We start from the raw sequence: 26,326 nt of genomic DNA, 5'->3' as shown, positions 1-26,326 counted from the left end.
TTACAACACATGTTGGTATTTTAAAGGGCTTTAACAACAGCTGAAGCGAGAATGAAGCGCTAACACGGAAACAAAAATGCTGCCTCCGTGTGGAAAGCAAAAAAACATTGCCAGAGGCCACGGCCAGCGTTTTATCGAAACAAGAAAAAAACAAAACCCAAACAAATTCGGGACTGGCGCTCTACATATTTTCAATTCCCGAATACATTCGTGAAGGGCAGTGAATAAGTTCATATTTCTTTTATTCTGTGTTCATATGTCTGACTCCGTTGTGTGTGTGTTCAAATATCCATTTCTTCCAAAATAACGATTAGCTATGCTAATCATTGGCATATCAATGCCCTTTTGTATTTGTTAAATTCATACTTTCATAACTTTGTAGCTGTGAAATGTAAATTTCTCCACTGGAAGACTAATAAAGGTAAATCCAATCCAAATTCAGCGGACTTGCCTGCGGCATAGCTAAAAGGTTGTTTTAAATACACTATACCAGGGGTAAATTTGATAACAAACCTTAAAGGACAACCGGCGTCTCTGGTCCATATTTTGTAAAATGGCTTCAAATGACTTCTACTGAGCGTATTTTACAAAGATTCCATCGCATATAGCTATATTTTACGTTTTAAGACTCGCGCTGAATATTCCGGAAGTCTTGTTTTTCAGTTGGTGACGAGTCGTCACCCTACGTCACTGAAGTACCGCCCCTCAGCGAGAAAGGACATACCTTGCATCACCTCAATGCATTTTGCAATACTTTGTTTGGTCTGAAAACTTCGTGTTGATCCGTGTTGATGGTGAAATTAGAAGGAAAACACATAAATAACGCGATGGTGAATCGTTGTGTGTCGCGCCAAGACTTCTACAGTGTATTTGATGTTCGTTTACAAAACGTCCCAGGAGACAATTTCAACGGAGCTTTGTCGCCACCTTCTGCCTATTTTTCGGGTACTGTGAGTACTAAAGAGTTTGTCACTCCAGATGCATCAAAATGACCGGAATAAATTCTTTAATCGACTGCAAACATGTATGTTTTCCTCTTCAGAACTATTTGAATCATATTCATAACTGGATGAGCAACAAGAAACCATCTTTTCCGAATCTGAAGCCATTATTTTGATTCTCGAGCAAGGCAAGACGTCTTGGCGTTACACCACAAACAAGGGGGCGGGACCTTCTGAAACTGGCCACTTCCGGGTTCAATTTGAAGTAGTTTTTGGACACTTTAAAGGGCAACCGACGTCACTATTTGTTTTTTTAACTAACATCAGAAAAATGTTTTATAGCATCTAAAATACCTAAAATACGCAGTATATTTTTATTCAAATGCAAAACACCAATAAAAATGACTTGAAGTGTCCAAAATCTGCAAAAAATTGAGCTGCGAATTGGGCATTTTCAGAAAGTCCCGCCCCCAGTTCGTGACGTCACACCAAGACGTCTTGCATTGCTGGAGAATAAAAACAATGGCTTCAGATTCGGATAATATGCTTTCTTGTTACACATCCAGTTATGAATATGATTCAAATAGTTCTGAAGAGAAAAGCATACATGTTTGCAATCGATTAAATAATTTATTCCGTGTCATTTTGAGGCAAACAGGCGGGGGGGGGGGGGGGGTGTCTCACACAAAAAGAGGCAAAAAAATGGCCACCTTGCTGTGAGGAATGAATCAGCCACAGGCTGATAAATTCTTCAATGGAGCTTGGACTCCCTCTGCTGGCGGCTTTTGGATGTAAAATAAGGTTTTCAAAAAAACAGTACAGCAAAATACATTGACATGATGGAAGGACCGCTACAATGCGTCTTTTTTTACGGTGAACAGCGGTCCTTTTCTGACGTCCCGTGAGGACTCGTCACCAACTCAAAAACAAGACTTTTAAGACCTTTAAGCGAGAGTGGCATTAAACAGCTTGGAACGTCTTTTTGAAAGAAATGCTCGCGATTCGTCAATGTGCTGCTAGTTGTGATGCAAGTCGAACTGTCACCTCATGAAGGTAAACTCGTGAAACAAAACAAAAAAATAATTCTGTTTTAACGACTTAAACTTGTCTTAGTTCCGCAAAGAAATCAGAAGTGGCAACTTGTGGTTACAAACACAGGTCAAAAAACTGAACTGAATCATGATATCCTGTTCATATGTATATTTAATGTTCGTCTATTGTAAGGCACGTTCGCAAACAAGAACAACCTAGCGTGTATTCCACAGCATGGAAACAATGGACTCAGTCATTGCCTTTTACTCACCCATAGCTTTGACGGCTCGGGTGCCTGCAGTGTGTCCCAACTCGAGGGAATGGACAAATACCTCCGTCCGTCTCTCGCCACTGGCTAACGTCAACTGCAACAACATACAAAACAACGCAATACGTCGTTCAGATGCAGTCAAGCTGTTTTTTTTTCCTTATTGCTGGTTCCGGGTTCCAGGAAATAATTTAAATCAGGGTAATCAAAATTAAAACATACTGACGTGAAAGTCAAGTGGAAAATGTGTCATCACAATATGTCTCCCTCGTCAAAACATGGCATTCCAATGAATAAAAACATGCATTTTGCCCACATCCGAGGTCGGCCATTTTGTCACGAGCTATAATAATAATAATAATAATAATAATAATAATAATAGTAATAATAATAATAATAATAATAATAATTTATTGAACTGTGTGTGTTCACATGTGTGTTCATGTCAAACCTCAGCTTGATAGAGTTGGATCAGCGCAGGCCGTACAGCATAACGACAATAGTAGAGGATAAGATCGGCGAGAATGGGGAGCCGCTGGTCATATGAACTGTCGTACGACACTGACTCGGTCTTGGATGTTTGCTGTCGGACAATAGAGTCATTTTTTTTTGTCATGACTCAATAATTATAAAATAGAAAGACGCTGGAATAGGGTTTGAGAAGTGGCTTGTATACCTGACAAACGATATTGGCAGGCAACGTCAGCATGCTGAGAGTGTTTCTTTCGTACCAGGGATCCAGCATGCCAAGGAGATGGGCGATGTCATTTGTGCTGTCTTCTGTTCCATTAAGGTCCCCCTGTTCGGAGCCAGGGGGGTGAGGGGGGGAAGCAGGCATAATCTGTAAATATGCCATTTGTTCCAACCTTGCCCCAAAAAGTATTGTTGTATTTTAACTGTAAATGTATTTTAACTCATTCACAGCCATTCCCGAATTTATTTGGGAATTGAAAAGCATGACGTGGAACGCCATGCGTTTCAATTGGGGTGCAGATAAAGCGCAAGTCAGACCTCTGGCAATATTTTTTCCTCCGACAGCATTTGCCTTTTGTACATTTCAAGCTCAGATAACTCCCGACCCATATAACTCTATTTTTTTCTAATGAAAGAAGAGTGTCTAAGATTTCTCACCAAATTTGTTCAGGTTTTGGTTTTTCTTGCTCGGGTGCCGATAAAGTACTGGCCAAATCGCTGGCAATGTTTTTTCTTTTCCACAAGGGGGCATTTGCCTTTTTTCCTCCCTCCAGACACCCTCATTTCACGCTCATATAACTCCAAACCCATATAAATTAGGAATTAACTTTTTTTTTCCGATGAAAGAAGAGAGTCTAATTTCCGTGAATGTTTATGTCGTCCAAAAACTCAATATACTGTGGGTCCTCAAATTTGACTGAAAATGACAAAATCCCCGGCACTGGAGTGGACACGTTTTTGCACATCATCTGGCAGTGAATGAGCGTCAATATAATATTTAAATAAAGCAGAATTTTATAAAGAGGTTGGATGACCCGTTGCAAGCAGTATGAGAGTAGTTATTTATAATAATAATAATAATAATAATAATAATAATAATAATAATAATAATAATAATAATAATAATAATAATAATAATAATAATAATAATAATAATGACTGTTGTTCGCCTTTGTGTGCCCTGCGATTGGCTGGCAACCAATTCAGGGTGTCCCCCGCCTCGTGCCCGAAGACACCTGAGATTGGCTCCAGCACCCCCACGACCCTAATGAGGAAGAAGCGGTACGGAAAATGGCTGGATGAATAATAACAATAATAATAATAATAATAATAATAATAATAATAATAATAATAATAATAATAATAATAATACATTTCAACTTTGAATGCCTTTCAAACCTTTCAAGGACACTTTACAGTCACAGGCTATAGTTTTTCTGCAGGTGAATTTATACTCACATTAGTTCCTTTAGAACCGGGGGCGCTCAGACAAACTTGCCCCACTGTCGAATCTCTCTTCACGGGCACAAAGTAAACTGAATTTTGAAGGCCCGACTGAGACGTGGACAAGCGTTCTCTTTTTGTCTCAGGTTGCTGTAGGCCCTCGCGACCTTGCCGGCGACGTGGTCAGCCCCAAACACCACCACTCTCAGCGTGGTACTTTTCTCATCCTCGTCGCAACTTAGGATGGGCCGTCTCCTGAAGCAAACCTGTCGAACGGTGTGATTCTGCGGAACCCGGACTGAGGAAGGCTCGGGGCTTCGTAGTTGCACGTGGTACGGCAGCGAGTTAGAACGGATCTCCCGCACCACCGATAAGTCTTTGGATTCTGTGTATCCCAAACTTTTGGCGCGGTTTAACGTCCTCTTGGGCTTTCGAAGGAGGCGGTACAAGTGCTGGCTGAGCCGAGCCGAAGATTTGGCAGGTTTTGGTGAGCTGATGGAGTCATCGGAGTCCTCGAAAAAGTCACTATCCGCTCCAGAGTTGAACGAGGGCGCGTAAGACTCCGACACGATGGACAAGGTGTCATGGCCCTCGTCGTCCTCGATGTCCACCTCGTCCTCATCCTCTTTAGGATGCTCCGTCGTGGACAAATTTTGCGGCTCATCCTCCAGAAGGGTGTTCAGGACATCTGTGAGGATCAAAGGAGTCTTATTAGTCCCCATCCATCCATAGTTAGTACAGTTTGGACTGGATGCTCATTCGATCATTCACGCTGTTAGGTTACAACAAAATTGTTAGGTTATAATATTACAAGCTAATATTAGCAACGCCCATGTACAATTTTTAAGTGTACAGGAAAACCCACGTGAGCACACGGACAACATCCAAACTGCAAGTACTTGAACTAAGATTCCAACCCAGAGCCAAAAAAGTAGTTCAATGCAAACACCAATGTACAAAATTCAGATCTAAAAACGTTGTAGCTGTGTTTATTTCTTGGCTACATTTCGCTTAAAGAAATTGACTTTACCAAAGTTGTCTTTTTCCCAGTGGAACATTCGGCATTTGGCTGTCGGGATTGGAAATGTCTGTAGCCTTCCTGTTGTTGGAGAGAATGCAAATAACACCCGTTCCAAAAAAATACAGTTACATTGGCAACGTATTTCCAGTTTTAGCCATTTTACCGTCAGACTTCATTCCATTGGATGCAGGAATGCTCAGCCTCTCCATCAGTCCTTCCAGTTCCTGGACCACATGATTATATCCCTCCAGGGGTTTACTCATGGCTGCAGCGGTCTCTAACACTCCACTAACCATGGAGAATATCTCCCTTAATTCATCTTCTGGTTTTGCCTGCACAGGTTCAGTTGTTATCAATATTGACAATAACCCAAAGAATGTGCTATCCAATTCTTGTATTATTTCTGTAAAAAAATAGTATTTGCAGAATTATTGGTTTGGGATTGATCATTTTCTATTAAAGGATAACCGACACCTCGGGACAAGTTGCGTCCATTATTTTTAAAATCACTTCAAATGACTTCTACTGAGCGCATTTTACAAAGATTCCACCACATATAGCTGTATTTTATGTATTAAAACTCGCGCTGAATATTCATGAAGTCTTGTTTTCAAGTTGATGACGATCCCCACGTGACGTCACGTTTGGAACGCCCCTGACTGAGAAAGTGACGCACAGTGTATTTTGGGTGAAAACAGTGTTGATTACGAAATTAGAAGGAATACTACATAAATAATGCGATGGTGACTCGTTGTGTGGCAGCCAATGTCGGTAACATGCATAAAGAAGGTGTAAGTTTACACAAATTCCCAGCGGACCAGAGAAGTATAGCGCCAGCCGAGGAGCTCCCCGGTGTGTGCGAATCCACTCTTGGATAACCGCTGTCATCGTCTCAGCCTGACAATGGGTAGAAAGTTGCTTCCAGTGGTGAAAGAGAGCAATCGTCATAATAGTGGAGCAAACCTATCGGACATACATTCAGCTGCTGGAATGAGGAGCTAACCGGAGTTAGCGATGGATAACCACCGTCATTCATACGTAAGTTCGTAACTTTTCATTTTGAAAGTTTAAACAACATTAAACAATCTGCGTTGGTGTTGACATCTTGTAGCTTATTATTTGTTATTCATGTCCTTATATGCCACATATCACCGAGGTTGATGCTACATTGCATTACATTCACGGAGCTTCATATATTGTGTTCTTTACCAGTTTTGTTGCTTTGATTGCATGGCTCAAATTGATACGGAAGGACTTCTTTAATCGATTGCAAACACTTATGCTTTCCTCTTAAGAACTATTTGAATCATATTCATAACTGGATGAGTGACAAGAAATGATCTTTTTCCGAATCTGAACTCTCTGAAGCCATTGTTTTGATTCTGGAGCAAGGCAGTTTGAGAAGGAGTTTCCTGACGTGACATCACAAACTGGGGGCGGGACCTTTTGAATCTCTCCAGTTTTGAGCTCATTAGTGGCAGTTTTGGGCAACTTTAAGTCATGTTTTTGTGTTTTGCGTTTTGGGTATTTTAGATGCGATAAAATGTTTTTCTGATGTCATCGATGAGAAGGTTTCTTCAGCCGTCATCTGTACAAAAGTGAAGGTTTCGGACGTTTCGCCTCCTATCCAAGAGGCTTCGTCAGCGAACTAAAGTCTGACTGGTCGTATCGGCCCCATTTATATTATATCCCTAATGTCCAGACCTGGTGGCGCCGGACACAGCTATGATAGGTCCCTACTCTCAGGTTCTGATGTCAGTTAGAAAACAAAAAAAAATGTGTCGGTTGTCCTTTAATGTTACATTTATTATAAAATGGAATCGAAATGTCCATTTTTGATTTGTTTTATGTGCCTCCAGAAGTCTAAAAACAGCTGGCTAAAAATCCTGGATTTATGGAATAAGATTAAGCAGAAGAATGCATCCAATTTTGCAGCCATTTTGGCATCCATTTTTGGCAGCCATTTTGGCAGACATTTTAGCCAAAGCCTACCCTCTGCTGTCAACTGAAATTGATGTCACAACTGCCCTTGGCCAACATTACTCGACCAAGCCCAGAAAATAGGCAAGCTGTGACATTCGCAATGCGAGTCCGGAGGCATTTTGACGTCTATGTCAGTCGATAGCAGAGGGTAGTACTGAGCACCTTTGTAATAGGTTACAATTTTATTTCAAATAAACTCAGCGCACAGCACGTTTCATTATATGGAAAGTATAATTCCATACCACTTTAACACGTTGGCAGTTTTTTAATAGTAATAGTAATAATAATAATAATAATAATAATAATAATAATTCATTTATAAGCCCCTTTCAAAACTCTCAAGTTCACTTTACAGTAACAGAATAAGTTTTTCTCTGGGTTGAGCAGCGGCAGCCACACGCGCCAACGTTCACTCAATTCGGTATAACTCACATAGATAGACAGCTAGCTAATAGATATCTAATAGATAGATAGCTAGTTAGCCAGCGAGATAGATATATATTTTTATAGATAGCAAATAGATAGCAAACAGCTAGATAGCAAGCTAGATTACTGTATACATACTTGCAATGTGGAATGGATGCCGCAGAGTGGATACTTGGTGCCAAGCGCTGACTGGAAGGCGTGTTTGATGAGAGTGATGTAGGTGTCTTTCTCCGAATGCTGAACACAACTGAGCTGCTCGGCAACAGACAGGAAGTCAGCAGGCAACTCGCTCGGGTTCATCAGCAGCACTGTTCTGTGACCGTTAAGAAAGGTAACGTTAGTGAATGGAGTATGCGACATGTTTTCATTGATCGGATAGGATTGGATTAGCCTTCACTAGTCTCACAGTGGAGAAATATAAATTTCGCAGCAGCAAAGTTATGGAAGGAAGAGGAAAGGAAGGTATGAAGTAGAAAAACAAAATACAGAAGCTGCTGGAAAGCCAGTCAATCTCGCGGCACCATCTTGAAGTAAAAAAAAAGACAAAATAACAAAATAATATAACAACACAATCTTAAGCACTTTCTACACCCTCTTTGTTGTATGAAGCAGTTCTAGATGAAAGAGGAGTGGATCAAAGCGTCCTTTTCACCAGTGGATAAGGGATGTCATGGTGAAATATGCACGTCTGCTACGAGCTAAAGTTGAAAGCAAAACTGGAAGCAAAACTGTAGCATACATTGGCGAAAAAGATTCTCCCACATCTCCTGCCCCACGTAAATCCACTTCAATTCCAATCCGCGACAGTTCCACATACGCATTGATAATTGAATTACAAATCAGATATGAAGCCAAAGAATAATTACAAACAACCAACACACTCACGTCCACCATGTGCGTCAATTAAGTCAAATAAAATACAGAATGACCAAAACTGTTATCTACAATCAGATATTGATCTCTCCCATATTGTTTTTTTCTCTCAACACATTGGCGTCATTAATCCAAAAAATATGTTGACAGAAGCAAAGGAACATTGTCAACATGAACATACGTGGTCTTGGAGAAGGGACAGCTGGTATTCAGGTCCTGCTCTTCTCTCACCAGCCTCTGAAAGGAAATCCCTTTTGAGGAAGAGAAAGCAACATCAGCAGTCTATTTTGACAACGTCTCAAGAATAGAGCGGCCGACGAATTGCAGCATTTAAAGTACAGAACAGACCCGGAGCTTTAATCTCCAGATGGAGGGTGGAAAGCAGGTTTTGACACACGCTGGAGTACGGCTCGGGCCACGTGATAAAGACACTGAACACCTCCACGGCGCTTTCCAGTAGCTCCAAGTCGGGAGGGCAGTAGGGCGTCTGGAAAGGAGGAAAAAGTAAAAAAACATTCGTATCTTTTCTCTGGTTTCATCCCACATTCCAGAATCATGCTGATTGAACACTAAATTATCCTGAGGTGTGAGTGTAATTGGCTGGCAACCTGTTCAGGGTGTCCCCAACCTACTCCCTGATGAAAAGGGGATACTGTGGTGGAGGATTTATACCTGGATCAGTGTAGAAGTGAACATGATGGCAAGCGGCGCCACCAGCTCATACTGACACCTCTCCTGCACCTGGACACAATGACATAGAGCACGGTCACTTCATCCATAAATTTGTGATCCGTATTTTCCGGCATATAAGGCGCACGGCCAATGAATGGTGTATTTTCAAACTTTTTCCATACAAAAGGAGCAGCAAACTATAAGGCACACCTTCAATGAATGAAAGTTTTCCAAATACGTATTTAATTATTGTTACATTACATGTGATTTTAATTTCGTAATATGATGTTGAATAATACATCCAAAGTACACTGGTACCCTATTTGTAGTTCAGTTTACCACAATTGAATTTATTTATTTATTTATTTATTTATTTTATTTGTTTGATTATTTAATAATAATACATTTTATTTTACACCACTTGAAGGATTTTAGAATGTATTTATGTATGTATTTATCTATTTATTTGTATAATAATAATAATAATAATAATAATAATAATAATAATAATAATAATAATAATACATTTCATTTAAAAGCGCCTTTCAAAACTCTCAAGGACACTTTACAGTCAGAGGATTTTATTTTCTGCGGGTGAACAGCGGCAGCCACACGCGCCAGCGTTCACTCAACCCGGAAGTAACATAAAGTAAAAAAAACAAAAATAACTAAATAACAAATAATATGACACATTTTATTTCTAAGCGCCTTTCAATTATTTATTTTATTTATGCATATATTTATGATATTTATTTCTGTATTTATTGTAGTTTCCAGTGTATAAGCCGCATCGGAGTATAAGGTGCACCCCCAATGAATGGTGAATTTTCAAACTTTTTCAATATATAAGGCGCACCGGAGTATGAAGCGCACCTTCAACGAATGACAAAAGTTTTCCAAATTTAATATGTACATATGTAAAAGTTTTCCAAATATAAGGCACACCACATTATAAGGTGCTACAGTAGAGGCTGGGGTTACGTAGGACTCCTTCTACAGGGGAAAATGGAGTCGGTGGCTGCGAGAACTGTTGTGGCTCAATATTACTTCACATATAAGACGCACCGGAATAACAGGCGCAGGGTCATCTTTTGAAGAAAATCAAGGCTTTTGGGTGTGACTTATACCAGTGTCTGAAACTCCTGAGAAAAAGTTAGTGGACACCAAGGCAGACAACTCTGAAAAGTTGCCTACCCAGCCATAAAGTTGTAAGCCGTGCCGTGGATGCAAATTTGCATACTCGCCATCGCAGCCAATCAGAAGCCTGTTTCATGCTTCGGACTATACCCTGACTGTAAAGTGTACTTGACAGTTTTGAAAGGTGCTTAGAAAGAGGAGTCCACGTGGTTTGTAGCTGTTTGCTTGTAGCTTTTGCTTTATTGAATAACGTTTGATTTGAAAAAAAAAATCTTGAAGAAGTTGTCGGCCACCCGGGCCGAGACACTTTGAATGTTGTACGCCCAACGTAAAAGTAGGACGCCCCCGGCCTCCGGGCAGACGTTATTTCAAACACTGCTTATACTACGGAAAATACGGTACACACATGCGTGCGTGTGTATTTTTTGTTTGACCTCACCTCTTTGGTCTTCCTCAATAGCTGCTGCAAAAGGATGATGGAGTTATCGGGGTCCCTCTTGACCAGTTCCTCCAGGCTCCATCGGTTCATTGACTGGCCCACAGAGCACATCAGTACTGGAAGGAAAGAGAAGCTTCATCGGAGCAAGAACATTTTGATTTGAATCATCAGTTAAAACGTCAGTCTTTTTTTTTGTAAAAATGTTTTTTTTTAATAACGTGCCAATTTGCATGAAAACAATCTTTATTCCTAAATAAACCATGTTATCGTGGTGCAGGTAATCATTGGTGCATGAAAGTGACAATACAATACATATTGATTTATATCGCGCTTTAACAACAGCTGAAGCTGTAGCAAAGTGCTTAACATGTGTCATGGTTTGCGAGGTGGTGATGGTTGTGGATCCCAAATAAGCAGGCAGGAGGGAGCAGCAGGTTGTATTTGACAAATTGTATTACAATAAAGTCAACAGGAACTAAATGTAAAACATCAAAGTCATACGAACAGAAAAGTACAAAGTATCAAATCAAACCATGAGTAAAAATCTGCCAAGATGAAACAAACCTGACAGGGTGAAGCAACCACATACAATGACCCGACCCCGAATGTTCGTGCTGGGAGTCCTTTGAACTGCCACTGATGAGGACGACCAACACCTGTGCAACTGAGGGTGGGGCCGACAGCGCCACCCGTTGGTCGGTAACCAGATCGTGACAACATGGACAGCCATTGTATATGCAGTGAAAGCTCGGTTTACAAACCCCGTGGCTTACGAACTTTCCGGTTTACGAACGTTACATTTATGCCAATTTTATCTTGCCATACGAACTATTTTTCGGGATACACACGGAGTTGCCACAATGAGTGATGTGTCGTTCGCGAACGAGCCCGTTCTCCTAACAAGAAAATGGTGGCCACTGTTTTTGTCCTCTATGCCCCGCCCCCAGTCTTCGGTTAAAGCCGCGTGATTGGTCAAGTACGCAGCAGTGGGGATGGGGTTACAGACAGAGCGATAGTGAGCCCGTTCTCCAAAAAACAAAATGGCGTCTTCGGTTAAAGCCACGTCATTGGTCACACCCAAACACACACGCACACACGCACACATACGCAAACACACGCACACATACGCAAACACACGCACACTACACGCGTACACACACGCAAACACCCGCAAACACACACGCACACACACACGTACACGCAAACACGCCGCACTCGCACACGTACACGCAAACACGCCGCGCTCGCACACAAGCACGCACTCGCCCACAAGCACGCACTCGCCCACACACTTCTTGTCAGTGCCCGCCGCTTCCTCCCAGACGTCAAGCCACACAACTTCCTCCAACACAAACTGACACGCTTACAATCAATACACGAAATTGAATTCCTAAAATGTGAGTACAGTAAATACTATTTCACGTCAAACTTATTAGCACTCCGAATTTTTGCTGGATTCAATTGGAGATCGCCAACTATTTTTTGTTGTTGTTTGGAAATGCTTCAGGTGGTCCAAGATCACAACAAGCCAATGTTAGCATAGCATTGAAATAAGCGAGCTACAGTGTCATGCACGTGTTAATATCATACCTGTCAACCTGCGAGATGCTGTGACCTCAATATTTCCTTACTTAGTGTGTAATATTTAATTATGCAATTTTATTAGCAAAATTTCACATGTAAACATGAGTACATTTAACAAGTTACAACATATTTCTAGCAATAATCAAGTACAGTATGTTCTTTGTTGGAGAGCATTGTGGCTTTTTTTGCTGTTGATAAATTGAATTTGCCCACAGCAAAAAAATAATTTAAAGGACAACCGACGTCTCCAGACAAATTGTGTCCATAATTTGTAAAATGGCTTCAAATGACTTCTACTGAGTGTATTTTACAAAGATTCCACCGCATATAGCTATATTTTAGGTTTTAAGACTCGTGCTGAATATTCCGAAAGATTTGTTATGGAGTTGGTGACGAGTCCGTACGTGACGTCACTGAAGGAACCCCCCTGACCGAAAAAAAAAGGACACATTGTAGCAGTCCTTCCATCACGTCAATGCTTGTTTGGTCTGAAAACCTTGTGTTGCACAAGAAAGAGCCAAAAGTGGGCGCTCCAAGCTCCATGTAAGGAATTTATCAGCCTGTGGAAATGGGCTGATTCATTCCTCACAGGAGCTCTGTGGCCATTTTCTGCCTCTTTTTGGGTGAGACATTCCCCCCCCGCCCGTTTGCCTCAAAATGGCACGGAATAAATTCTTTAATCGATTGCAAACATGTATGCTTTCCTCTTCAGAACTATTTGAATCATATTCATAACTGGATGTGTAACAAGAAAGCATATTATTCGAATCTGAAGCCATTGTTTTGATTCTCCAGCAATGCAAGACGTCTTGGCGTGACGTCACGAACTAGGGGAGGGACTTTCTGAAAATGCCCAATTCGCAGCTCAATTTTTTTCCAGATTTTGGACACTTTAAGTCATTTTTATTTGTGTTTTGTATTTGAATAAAAAATATCATACTATTTTAGATGCTATAAAACGTTTTTCTGATGTCAGTTAGGAAACAAAAAAAGTGACGTCGGTTGTCCTTTAAGCATCACAGTGCCTGAACAAGCCCTGCCTCCGTTGACGCTCATAAAAATAAAAAATGAAAATCGGGAATGTTTCCATATATTAATGAAGAACTAGTTTTCAAATCTGAAATCAAGAATAATGACTATTATTGTGATTTACTTGGGACAATTTGAAATTTTGATTAGGACTTCAGCGTCATAGAACTTGACATGCTTGATTTGCTTTCGCAAGGCCGAATAAAATGATATGGCGGGCAAGATTTGCCCCCCGGGCCTTGACTTTGACACCCTGCCATAGACAAACTCGAACAAACGCAGTGGACATGCATGTGCCCCCCAAAAAATGTGTAAAGTACCGTATCAACGGACAGTTAGGACGGCGGAAAAAATCATTGGCACCGCCCTACCCACTCTCGAGGACTTGCACACTGCAAGAATCCAAACTAGGGCGCGGAAAATCCTACTGGACCCTCCGCACCCTGCCCACCACCTTTTCCAGCTACTCCCCTCAGGCAGGCGCTACCGATCCATGCGCACCAAATCCAGCAGACATTTAAACAGCTTCTTCCCCCAAGCCATTAACTCTTTGAACTCTTTCAACAGTAGCCAAAATGGAACTGTATAGTGCCACTTAGCAGTTTGTTTTTTTTTTGACAACGATACTAGTGCAGCGTGTTCTACCGGAAACAAATTCCTTGTGTGTTCTACATACTTGGCAATAAAGATGATTCTGATTCTGATTCTGATTCTGATCTTCTGCACTATAAGGCGCACCTAAAAGAAAATATATTTTTTTCAAAAGCTGACTATGCGCCCCATATTCCGGCGCGCCTTATGTATGTAAAAAGTTTTAAAATATGTAATTCATCGAAGGTGCCCCTTATAATGCAATGCACCTTATGTATGGAAAATAGTTTTAAATATGTCATTCGTTGAAGGTACGCCTTATATTCCAGTACAAAACATACAGTACAATACATACATAAACCAGTACAATACATACATACATACATACATACATACATACATACATACATATATATAAAACATACAGTCAAACATACAGTCAGAACAGGACTGATCAATGATGACTTTATTCACTGGCAGTGATCTCCATTGAGACAGATAGACTTTTAAAACTGAAGAAAGATAAGGAAGGCTTCTACAAAAAAGTTATCGATGCCTTTCTTCAGAAGGAGTGGCGCATGAACTTCATTTATAAGTAAAGGTAACACGATAATAACGTTTGTTTAATTCTTTTTTCTATGCTACAGTTTGTATATATAAAGAATGCTGACATGACATTTTAAACAAAACACGTTAACTGTTGCCAATCAAGTGGTGAATAATATACTCTGTTGAGTTCATGTTTGTAAATCTGACTGTGATGACGTCAGTCCTCACAGCCATGAACCTCACCGCACGTCACTGGTAATATTAAAGCCAAGGTGCGATGAACAAGCGAGCTAAGTGGATTCCTATCAAAATGTGGGGAAAAAAAGGATAGATTTTAATTTCTTTCAGGAGAGAGCAATGAGAGGATTTTACATATTTGTGTTCAAAGCACAAAAGTCATTTTTTAATGTTTGTGTCATACGTGTGACACATTGCGTTTTTCGATAAAAATCAAATATAATCCAAATAATTCCAATATTGTCTGGTTCAGAAAAAAATGCAAACTGTTTTCTCAACAAATTAACTACTGGTATCTTGTATTTATCCCATCCATTCCTCTTTTGCTGGAAGTCAACAAACTCCATCAGATTTTAAAGTTTACCGTATTTTAAGATGCACCCAAAAGCCTTGGTTTTCTTCAAAAGAGCCTGCGCCTTATATGTGAAGTAATATTGAGTCACGACAGGTCTTGCAACTACTGTCAACAGCCACCGACTCCATTTCTCCCTGTAGAAGGAGTAGTGCGTAACCCCAGCCTCTACTGTAGGACCTTATAATGTGGTGCACCTTATATTTGGAAAACTTTTGTACATTTCTATATTATATTTGGAAAACCTTTTTCATTCATTGAAGGTGCGCCTTATGTTCGATGCGGCTTATAAATGGAAAAAGTTTGAAAATACAGCATTCATTGGGGTTGTGCCTTATAATCCAGTGCGCTTTATACACCGGAAAATACGGTAATCAAGCATGTTACCTAAAAATGTTATGCTGGCTTTATATATATTTGTGAATGAGCCCAATGTTATGATTCTGAGTCGAAATGGCGGTGGTGATGCCCTTCCGTTTACACTTGCATTACATATTAAAAGAAAATGACACATGTGATGTAACCCACATCCAGCTGCAACTGAACCTAACCCTATATAATTGTAAATATGCGACTGTAATAAAAAAATACAGTAAAGTCTCGTTATATCGATATCGGTTATATCGATAGTACCGCTTATTACGATACTATTTTCATTTCCCTTGCACATTTCTAGTCTTTTTATGTATAATTAGTACCGTTTAGTACGATACCCGGTTATTACGATAATCCGGTTATTACGGTGCTCCTTTTCATCCCCCGCCGGCCATTTTTGTTGTTTATATCGATATATCCGTCGCGCCATTGGTCAACTTGGTCACGTGTCTTGTTACGTGAGCCGCCATCGGTCGCGCCATTGGTCGACTTGGTCACATGAGCCGCCATCGGTCGCGCTATTGGTCGACTTGGCCGTGTGACTTTGTCACGTGACACGCCATCGGTCGCGCCATTGGTCAACTTGGTCAGGTGACTTGGTTACGTGCCCAGCACCCGTGTAGCAGAGCCATTTTCATTTTCAGACGCGAGCTCGTGTGTAGCAGACGAGATTGAAGTGTTTGTGTTAAAAGGTAAAAATGGGAAGCAGAAGAAGATTGATGACTTTTTTAAATTGTATACATAATACAGTAAGATGTACGCGTTGCAGTTTCCCTGTTGTGTTATGTACATGCCCACTGTACTGTATATGAATGCAATCGTTTTTTGCAACAATGTTTCTTGTTTTGTCTGCTGAAGCGCGATGATTTTGAAAAATATTAACATTCCATACTGTGTATTAAAGGACAGCCGATGTCACTTTTTATTCAAATGCAAATAAAAATGACTTCACGCCAAGACGTCTTGCATTGCTTGTGAATCCAAACAATGGCTTCAGATTCGGATAATATGCTTTCTTGTTACACATCCAGTTATGAATATGTTTCAAATACACTGTAGTTCTGAAGATTAAAGCATACATGTTTACAATCATTAAAGAATTATATGTGCCATTTTGAGGCAACATTGGGGGAACATCTCTCACCCCAAAAAAAGGGAGCTAATGGCCAGCTCCGTTTCTTGTATGGCGCTTGGCTGCCCTCTTTTGGCGGCTTTTGTTTAATGCAGTTCGGCGCAGGATCGGATATATCGATAGTCCCGGTTATATCGATATTTTTTCGGACTCCCTTGAATATCGATATAACAAGACTTTACTGTATTGTCATAAAAACGTCACGCGCTGGACAAAAAAAAAGAGGGCATATTCCAAATCAGTGAAAAAAGAAAACGGTTTATTTGGCCAGATTCCTTGCATCTCTGATTTAAAATAATCCATCCATCCATCCATTTTCCGTACCACTTATTCCTCATTAGGGTCGCGGGGGGTGCTGGAGCCAATCCCAGCTGTCTGAGGGCACAAGGCTGGGGACACCATGACTTGGTTGCCAGCCAATTGCAGGGCACGCAAAGACAAACAACAATAACTCTCACACTCACACCTAAGGACATTTTTTGGGAGTGTTCAATCTGCCTGCCATGCATGTTTTTGGAATGTGGGATGAAACCAGATGACAGGATTTCCACAAGAAAAGCACAGATAAAACATTCCAATGTTCTCAAAATCTTTATTTTTAACACACAAAAAAATAATTAAATGAATAAATGGAAAAATGAATAACAAATAAATTAACCAGTAATAAATAAATAAATAAAATAATTATAATGATCATAAGGCAGACAGACGACTGAAAAAAACCACAGGAAAACTAATTATTTTTATAAAGTTTCAAATGTCTGTATTCACAGTTCTTTAACCTTTAACTTTCTGAACAAAATAAAATATTGAACATGAACTGTCCTAAACATGGCTTCTCTTGCCTACTTCTTGCTGCTAGAGACCTGGCAGCACTTCTTTTCATAAAGCCGAGCCGCATTTGGCTTGAGGGAGGAGGCAGTGGAGACTCTGAGTCGGGCTTGAAGAACCTCATCGGTAAGTCTGGACCTGTACTTGGACTTCTTGAAGTTCAAGGTGGAGAAGAGCTTCTCACATAAGTATGTGCTCCCAAAAAGACACATGGTCCGCTCGAACATTCGGGAAAGTTCAGGGAAGCTGGGGGTCAAGTCTCTCAAAAATTGCCCAAGCTTGTCTGCTTCTCCATTTACATCCCTGATCTTGGCTTTGAGTGCAGAGTTGCACTGTAGGTCACAGAGCTCCATTTGGAATACAGGAGGGGCATCTTGCACATCAAAAGAGAATGTGTTCGCAAAAATTTAAAATGTGGCTTTGTGTGTCTTGAAGTCTGCAAATCTGTGATCAAATTCCTTCTGTAGCTCCAAAATGGCTTCAACACACTTCTCACCACTGAATGGTGCGCCTGCATCCAGGAGTGCCTTTCATGCTGGGAAATGGAAAAGCTTTGTCTGAGAGAGCTACGCCTTCGTAGCTCGTACCTACACAAGTTTTGTGCAGAATGCTTTCACGTTGTCATAGGCAGCACTGACAAGTTGCCCCTGGCCTTGTAGCTTCTTGTTCAGTACATTAAAGGACAACCGACGACACTTTTTTGTTTTTTAACTGACACCAGAAAAACGTTTTATAGCATCTAAAATACCCAAAACATGCAGTATGATATTTTTAGTCAAATGCAAAACACCAATAAAAATGACTTAAAGTGTCCAAAATCTGCAAAAAATTGAGCTGCGAATTGGGCATTTTCAGAAAGTCCCGCCCCCATTTCGTGACGTCACGCCAATACATTGCTTGTGAATCAAAACAATGGCTTCAGATTCAGAGAATATGCTTTCTTGTTACACATCCACACACACACATGTGAAATGTAAATTTCTCCACTGTGAGACTAATAAAGACTTATCCAATCCAATCCAATCCAATCCATCCAGTTATGAATATGATTCAAATAGTCCTGATGAGCAAAGCATACATGTTTGCAAATGATTAAAGAATTTATGTGGGCAATTTTGAGGCAAACGGGCAGGGGCGGGGGGGATGTCTCACCCAAAAAGAGGCAGAAAAATGGCGACCAGCTCCGGTGAGAAATGAATCAGCCCGTTTCCACAGGCTGATACTGTCACGATCTGGTTGGCGACCAACGGGGGGCGCTGTCAGCCCTGCCTGCAGCCTCGCAGGTGCTGGTCGTTTTAATCACTGACACTTAAAAGAACACCCGGCACGACCATCCGGTGTCGATTCATTGTTTGCTGCATGTTTGTTGCATACATTGTGTATGCTGTGTATGTGTTTGTTTAACCTTGGCGGACATTTACTTTTGGTCTTCTTTTGATACTTAGTATTTTTTCTGTTCAGATGATTTTTATGTTTTACATTTTGTTCCTGCTGACCTTTATTTTAATACAATTTGTCAAACAACCTCCTGCTCCCTCCTGCCTGCTTTTGGGATCCGCACCCACCATCACCACCTCGCAAACCGTGACAGATACATTCTTTCCATGGAGTTTGCCTCCCTCTGCTGGCGGCTTTTGGGTGTAAGACATGGTTTAAAATAAACAGTACAGCAAAATACATTGACGTGATGGAAAGACGCTACAATGCGTCTTTTTTACGGTGAGGAGGCGGTTCTTTTCTGACGTCACGTACGGACTCGTCACCAACTCAAAAACAAGACTTCCTGAATATTCAGCGCAAGTCTTAAAACGTAAAATATAGCTATGTGCGGTGGAATCTTATTAAAATACGCCCAGTAGAAGTCATTTGAAGCCATTTTACAAATTATGGACACAACTTGTCCGGAGACGTCGGTTGTCCTTTATGCTCATGTGTGATATCAACAAGAAAGTCAATGAGCCATTTGGGATCACTTAGCACAGGAACAACCTTTCTCCATGAATTCTTTTATTTCTTCTCTCAACTCAAAAAAACTCTTCAATATGTTTCCCCTGCTGAGCCAACGTAACTCTGTGAAGTAGAGCACATCCCCATATTCTGACTCCATTTCCTCTAAAAAAGCACGGAACCTTCTTTAAGCCCCTGTATCTGATGTGGTTGATGCATTTCACAACGACAGACATCACATTGTCAAACTTCAGGCATCTGCTGCAAAGGGCCTGTGGATGAATAATGCAGTGCAGTACTATGGCCTCCTCTACACCCTCCTCTCCCAGTTTTTTTTTAACAAGTGCTACCAGTCCATTCTTCCTCCCTGTCATTGATGGGGCACCATCGGTTGTTATTCCAACAAAGTTCTTCCATGACAAACCGCCATTCTCAAAAGCATCACACAGTTGTTGGAAAATGTCCTTAGCGGTGGTCTGGCCGTTAATTGGAATTACTGTGAGCAACTCCTCCATCAATTCAAAATTGTCATCAACACCACGGACATATATTGCGAGCTGGGCAGTGTCTGTGATGTCTGTGGTCTCATCAAGAGCCACTGAATATACACTGAAACATTTTGATTTCTCACACAATTGATCATAAATGTCATTTGATAGATCAGAAATGCGCTCTGCCACGGTGTTGCCAGAAAGGCTAATGTTGTTAAACTGACCTTTCTTTTCTGGACAGACAATTTCTGCAGCGTGTAATATACACTTTTTGACAAATTCACCTTCTGTGAATGGCTTTCCCACTTTGGCAATCTTCTCACTGACGGCGTAGCTAGCTTCGACTGCTGCTAAATTGATTTAAATTGAAGTAATCTTGTTGCCTAAGTCCACGTGTTTTAAGATTGGCAACCTGGTTGGCTTTCTCATCTCCCTGGTACAGTAAAGTCTCGTTATATCGATATTCTCGGGAGTCCGAAAAAATATCGATATAACCGGGACTATCGATATATCCGACCCTGCGCGCACGTATTTTTCTCCTTGCGTTCATAGAAATAGTATCATAATAAGCAGTACTATCGATATAACCGCTATCAATATAACGAGACTTTACTGTATTTTTCGGACTCCTCAGCATGTCCAGTTGTATAATGACGTTTCAAATTGTATTCCTTGTGCACCGTGACTATTTCAGTACAGATAAGACACGTCGGGGTGCCCCTGTGCTCAACAATATTGTACTCCCCACTTTTCCTGAAATTTACTGTGCTCATCACCGACCTTTCTCTTTACCGCAGGCTTTGAAAAAGACATCTTTGGGGCTCTGTAATATGTGATTCCAATCGGTGTGAGTCTCGAGTTAAACTTAAACTTTCAGTTCAACATGCGCACTTTCAATCTATGATGTTATTAAACATCAGATTATTAAAAAGGCGTATACATGGCAGAAAGATCCGGATAGCTGACACAGTTCTTTTTCTCTAATCGTATCGGATAACAACAGTTATCCGAATTTCTCAAGTGCCGGGTAAACGTACTTACTGTTAAGTTTCAGTTTCACTCGCGACGTACTATAATAAGTAAGGACAAACACATAGCAGCTCTCTGAGCGCGATCGGCCAAGATGGACATGGCTACTGACACGGCACAGGCTGGATCATAAATCACAGCGCCTTCTTCATTTTTAAGCAGAGAGCAGTGGAGAACGATAAGAGCTGAATGGAGTCGGCGGCTTCACGGCTTCTCCTCCGCCCAGCTGACTGGAGGAATGAATGAGTGAGCGAAGCACTGGACAGCCTGACCGATGTGCCACCCTTCAGATTCTTTTACCCCACCGTGGTTTGTTCAGCTCCACACACGTTTCATTCATATCAATCATGCGGGCCGCACTAACATTAATCTTTCATATCAAGGCGGGCCGCAAAATATTCTTTCGGGGGCCGCAGTTGGCCTGCGGGCCGTGAGTTTGAGACCCTTGTTGTAAACAATTTCACTTTTCAACCCACAGTCAGAAACACACTTCCCCAACATTGCAACGCGATTGTCGTGAAAACATGGCGATGAGTGAGGTCTTACCATCCCAGGGTTGCGCTGCTGTGGGACTATGTCTCAGTCCATCCAGACATCGATCCAGAGCATGCTGGATCCTGTCCTCCGTGCAAGAGGTGTGCTGCATGTTGCCTCGCGTTCTGTTCAGAAGGATAACTGTGATTAGGAGATATCGGATTGGATTGGCCTTTATTAGTCTCACACTGGAGACATTTACATGACATTGACTATTACATGCTTTCTGATTCTGATTCACAGCAGCAAAGTTATGGAAGGAAGAAGTATAAAAACAAAATACAGGACCTGGTGGACAGTCAATCACTCTCGCGGCTCCATCTTGAAGTCAAAAGAATAAAAAATATGACAACACAAAGACACAGTCATTCAATCTTTAGCACTTTCTGCACCCTCTTTATTGTATGAAGCAATTGTAAATGAAAGAGAGAATCAAAGCATCCTTTTCACCAGTGGATCAGGGAATAAAGCTAAATGTTGAAAGCAAGTGAAGCTGTAGCATCCATTGACGAAAGAGACTGCCTCACATCTCCTGTCTCACGTAAATCCGCTTCAATTCCAAGCCGCGGCCATTCCACAGCCCTGCCTGCTTTTTTTGGGGTCCACCACCATCACCACCTTGCAAATTGTGACAGGGGCTGTGAAAATGCTGCCCATGACAGGCACAAAAAAGCACAATCGCCCCAGAGCTGACAGTCAAATGGCATCGACATTCTTCCCAAATCAAAAACAGTGCTGGGATATTCATGCTGCCGATAAGTCGCAACCGCTCAGCACAGTCTCCTCCTTGATGAATATTGTGGGCAAAAATCCTGAAAAAACATTCCGTATATGTTCTACGTGACACATACCAACACAAAGTGACAAAAGAAACACAAAAACAACAAAAAAGCAAGGCTCGTGAGAGGACTTGCTGATGGCTGCCTACTCGGGCGCCATCTTGGACTCGGTTGAGCATGATAAACATATTCTACCGAGAGCCATTCATCTTTTCTGTGGAAGACATGACACACAGCAAACAATTGTATTGCGTGTTTAAGACAGAAAAGGGGGATGTTTTTCTTTTTGAATCACAGGGTTGTGCGTCTGCTGCTGTTTTGTTGCTATAGTTCCTTAAAAAAAAACTTAACGTAACGTAACTTAACGTAACTCAGCAGTGTCAGGGTTCGTCTGACAAAAATAAACTTCATAAAAATGTTTGAAACCCACCCTTATGGTTAATATAGTTTTTGTAGCAAATGAGTTAATAATAATAATAATAATAATAATAATAATAATAATAATAATAATAATAATAATAATAATAATAATAATAAATTTCATTTATAAGCACCTTTGACACTTTCTATCAAATGAAAATGACATAATAGTTGCTCCAGGCTCAGGTAATAACATAACTGCTCACCTGTTGAGTGCGAAAAGAAGTCAATTCAAAGTCAAAAAGTCTAAGTCAGCTTTATTGTCAAATATGCTAATATGCATGACATACAGCACAGATGAAATTACTGTCCTCTCGGACCCAGCATGCAAGGCACTTATGGCAATTATGTTTAAAGGGTTGCACTTTTGTTCTTGGGGGAAACATCAAGGGTGCACAATAAAATGACCAATTTTATTAAATAGCTAGCTAGATATCGAGCTAGTTAGCTCAAGCTAGATATATAGCTAGATAGATCAATAGATATAATAAAATGACCGATTTTGATGTGCGACCTTCAGGATGACACGTTCGAGAGACGTTCTACAAAATGTGCTTGGTTTTCAGTCATGGTAGAATAAGTATCCCTTTTTTAGATTTTCCACAGAAAAACAAGACGTGCCATATGTGCATTGAGTCTAATCGAAATTGAGAAGGACCAAGTACTTCCTTGACAGCAAAGAGGATATTGCTTTTTGAAGATATTCCATTTTAGAAACGATGCACAGTTGGGTACTTCTGAGGTTGCAACATGACTGGCTTTTTGTCCATTTTAGAAAGTCAAGGAGTGGGCACAGGCTGAGCATATTTGCTTTTGATGATGTGAAACCTACAGGGTGTAAGATGATCTACTTGAACGTGTCTCAAGAAATCTGAAACGGATTGGTTTCAGAATGAGGTCAGGCAACAGTTCACAGAGTGTGCAACTACATTGAGGTTTCTATCTGGTTTTTGAATCTCCCTTGAGTATAAACAAACAAACAAACAAACAAACAAACAAACAAACAAACAAACAAACAAACAAACAAACAAACAAACAAACAAACATCGCAACATGGCAGAAAGAAAACCAACTAATTTTGATGAAAAAAAGATCACAAAATCGAGGCGTCAGCCTTTTTCATTAAATTCAAATCACAGTCCCGTTTCTTTTTGTTGGGCAGATTTTGCTCTTTATTTTAAAGTTCAACAAATAGAACTACTAAAAGTTCAGTGTTGAAGGAAACAAAATGTATGTGATGTCATTCATTCCACATTAAAAAAAATAATCGGCAAGTTAATTGGTGATCGGAATTTTATGCTTGCAAATATGGCAACTGTCATTCACCTTAAAACAAACAAACAAACAATACGAAATGTACAAATATACAAATAAAGGAAATAAAAAAAAAATAAACAAAACATCAATAATAAATACATAAATAGCTAGCTAGCGAGATAGCGAGCTATATACGGAGCTACATAGCTAGTAACATAGCTAGCTAGATGACTAGCTATAGAGATAACTTGTTAGATAGCTAGATCGATGAATGAATCCTTATCGGCAAGGTTATGTTTTTTCTAACTCTCATAATACACAAACGCTTGCGAGTTTCAGACTGGAGGAAAATTACAAATCACACTCATTCACACAACATCTGGAAGAACAAATAATGTTGCTTTGTCCCAGCTAACCCAAGGAAACTAAGCCTAAAACTTCCATAGCCCCTCCAAAATGTCATCACACTTGTTTTATTCTTTGTAGAATGTTGCAACTGTACGATGACTGAGACCATTTCATAAGAGGATGTTGTTCCACGGTGTCAACAGGGTCACTTCCACATTTGATTGTATTTTTTTTTAAACAAATGACACATATGGTCATATATATTTGCGAACAAAGCTACAAAACAAGGATTGCGCTCATACAAAGCACTTCCTTGAAGAAAGAAACAATTCCATTCAATGATGGCACAAAATTGCTAAACAAGCCTAACATTAAAGGACAACCGACTCTCCGGACAAGTTGTGTCCATAATTTGTAAAATGGCTTCAAATGACTTCTACTGGGCGTATTTTAATAAGATTCCACCGCATATAGCTCTATTTTACATTTTAAGACTCGCTCTGAACCTTCAGGAAGTCTTGTTTTTGAGTTGGTGACGAGTCCGTACGTGACGTCAGAAAAGGACCGCCTCCTGACCGTAAAAAAAGACGCTTTGTAGCATCTTTCCATCACGTCAATGTATTTTGCTGTACTGTTTTTTTTAAACCCTTGTGTTACATCCAAAAGCCGCCAGCAGAGGGAGTCAAGCTCCATGGAAGGAATGTATCAGCCTGTGGAAACGGGCGTATTCATTCCTCACAGCTCGGTGGCCATTTTATTGCCTCTTTTTGGGTGAGACATTCCCCCCCGCCCGTTTGCCTCAAAATGACCCGGAAAGACTATTTTAATGGACTGCAAAAATGTATGCTTTCCTCTTCAGAACTATTTGAATCATATTCATAACTGGATGTGTAACAAGAAAGCATATTATCCGAATCTGAAGCCATTGCTTTTATTCTCCAGAAATGCAAGACGTCTTGGCGTGATGTCACGAACTGGGGGCGGGACTTTCTGAAAATGCCCAATTCGCAGCTCATTTTTTTTGCAGATTTTGGACACTGTAAGTCATTTTTATTGGTGTCTTGCATTTGAATAAAAATATACTGCGTGTTTTGGGCATTTTAGATGCTATAAAACGTTTTTCTGATGTCAGTTAAAAAACAAAAAAGTGTCGTCGGTTGCCCTTTAAAGGACCACCGACACCATTTTTTTTGTTTCCTAACTGACATTGGAAAAACATTTTATAGCATCTAACATACCCAAAACATGCAGGCTGACATTTTAGTAAAAATGACTTAAAGTGTCCCAAAACTACTTCAAAATGACCTCAGAAAGTTTCAGTTTGAGAAGGTGCCGCACCCTGGTTCGTGACGTCACGCCAGAACGTCTTGCCTTGCTTGAGAATCAAAACAATGGCTTGAGATTCGGAGATGCTTTCTTGTTACTCATCCAGTTATGAATATGATTCAAATAGTTCTGAAAAGGAAAGCATAAATGTTTGCAATCGATTAAAGAAGTCCTTCCGTCTCATTTTGAGGCATATGGACTCTAATGTAGCACCCAGAAAATGCACAAGATGGCGCCCAAGCTCAGTTGGAAATGGGCTGATTTGTCTGTTGGGAATGTGTGTCAACTAGTATGAAATAGTAGTCTTGGTGCAACACACAACTATTCACCATCACATTATTTGTTTTTTCCTTCTAATTTCGCCATCAACACGGATCAACACGAAGTTTTCAGACCAAACAAAGTACCTGAAATGCATTGTGTGTCGCTTTCTCGGTCAGGGGGGTTCCAGACGTGACATCACGTCAGGCATCGTCATCAACTCCAAAACAAGACATCCTGAATATTCAGCGCGAGTCTTAAAACGTAAAATATAGCTATATGCCGTGGAATCTTTGTAAAATACGCTCAGTAGAAGTCATTTGAAGTGATTTTACAAATTATGAACACAACTTGTCCGGGGCGTCGGTTGTCCTTTAAAATGCAAGGGGCACATTTTTTCACATATATGAACTCCTTCCCCCCCAAAAAAAAAAATCCAAAAAACAAAAAAAAACATTTGTTCTATTCATGTGATAGTGTAGGGCAATATAAGAAGCAATATGAGTGCAAAGCGTGGGGGTGGCCAGTGGAGAGCAGTCAAACTC

General features: G+C 40.6%; 1 protein-coding gene across 1 annotated transcript in view; it reads right to left on the bottom strand.

Moving 5' to 3' along the window:
* pik3r5 (phosphoinositide-3-kinase, regulatory subunit 5) overlaps nucleotides 1-26,326 on the bottom strand; it is a 34,120-nt gene that overhangs the window by 2,717 nt on the left and 5,077 nt on the right. Inside the window, 13 exon segments of the mRNA XM_089006974.1 lie at nucleotides 2,245-2,338; nucleotides 2,693-2,824; nucleotides 2,918-3,040; nucleotides 4,174-4,250; nucleotides 4,253-4,846; nucleotides 5,189-5,257; nucleotides 5,343-5,511; nucleotides 7,727-7,901; nucleotides 8,643-8,712; nucleotides 8,810-8,948; nucleotides 9,134-9,202; nucleotides 10,710-10,825; nucleotides 21,403-21,515. Coding sequence (XP_088863100.1) covers nucleotides 2,245-2,338; nucleotides 2,693-2,824; nucleotides 2,918-3,040; nucleotides 4,174-4,250; nucleotides 4,253-4,846; nucleotides 5,189-5,257; nucleotides 5,343-5,511; nucleotides 7,727-7,901; nucleotides 8,643-8,712; nucleotides 8,810-8,948; nucleotides 9,134-9,202; nucleotides 10,710-10,825; nucleotides 21,403-21,502 — 1,927 coding nt within the window. The 5' untranslated portion in view covers nucleotides 21,503-21,515.

The sequence above is a fragment of the Hippocampus bargibanti genome, linkage group LG10 (assembly GCF_051943395.1).
Source record: "Hippocampus bargibanti isolate YZ-2025 linkage group LG10, ASM5194339v1, whole genome shotgun sequence".
NCBI lineage: Eukaryota > Metazoa > Chordata > Actinopteri > Syngnathiformes > Syngnathidae > Hippocampus > Hippocampus bargibanti.
Note: the sequence above shows the minus strand (reverse complement) of the source record. Positions and strands in the feature narration are given on the sequence as shown.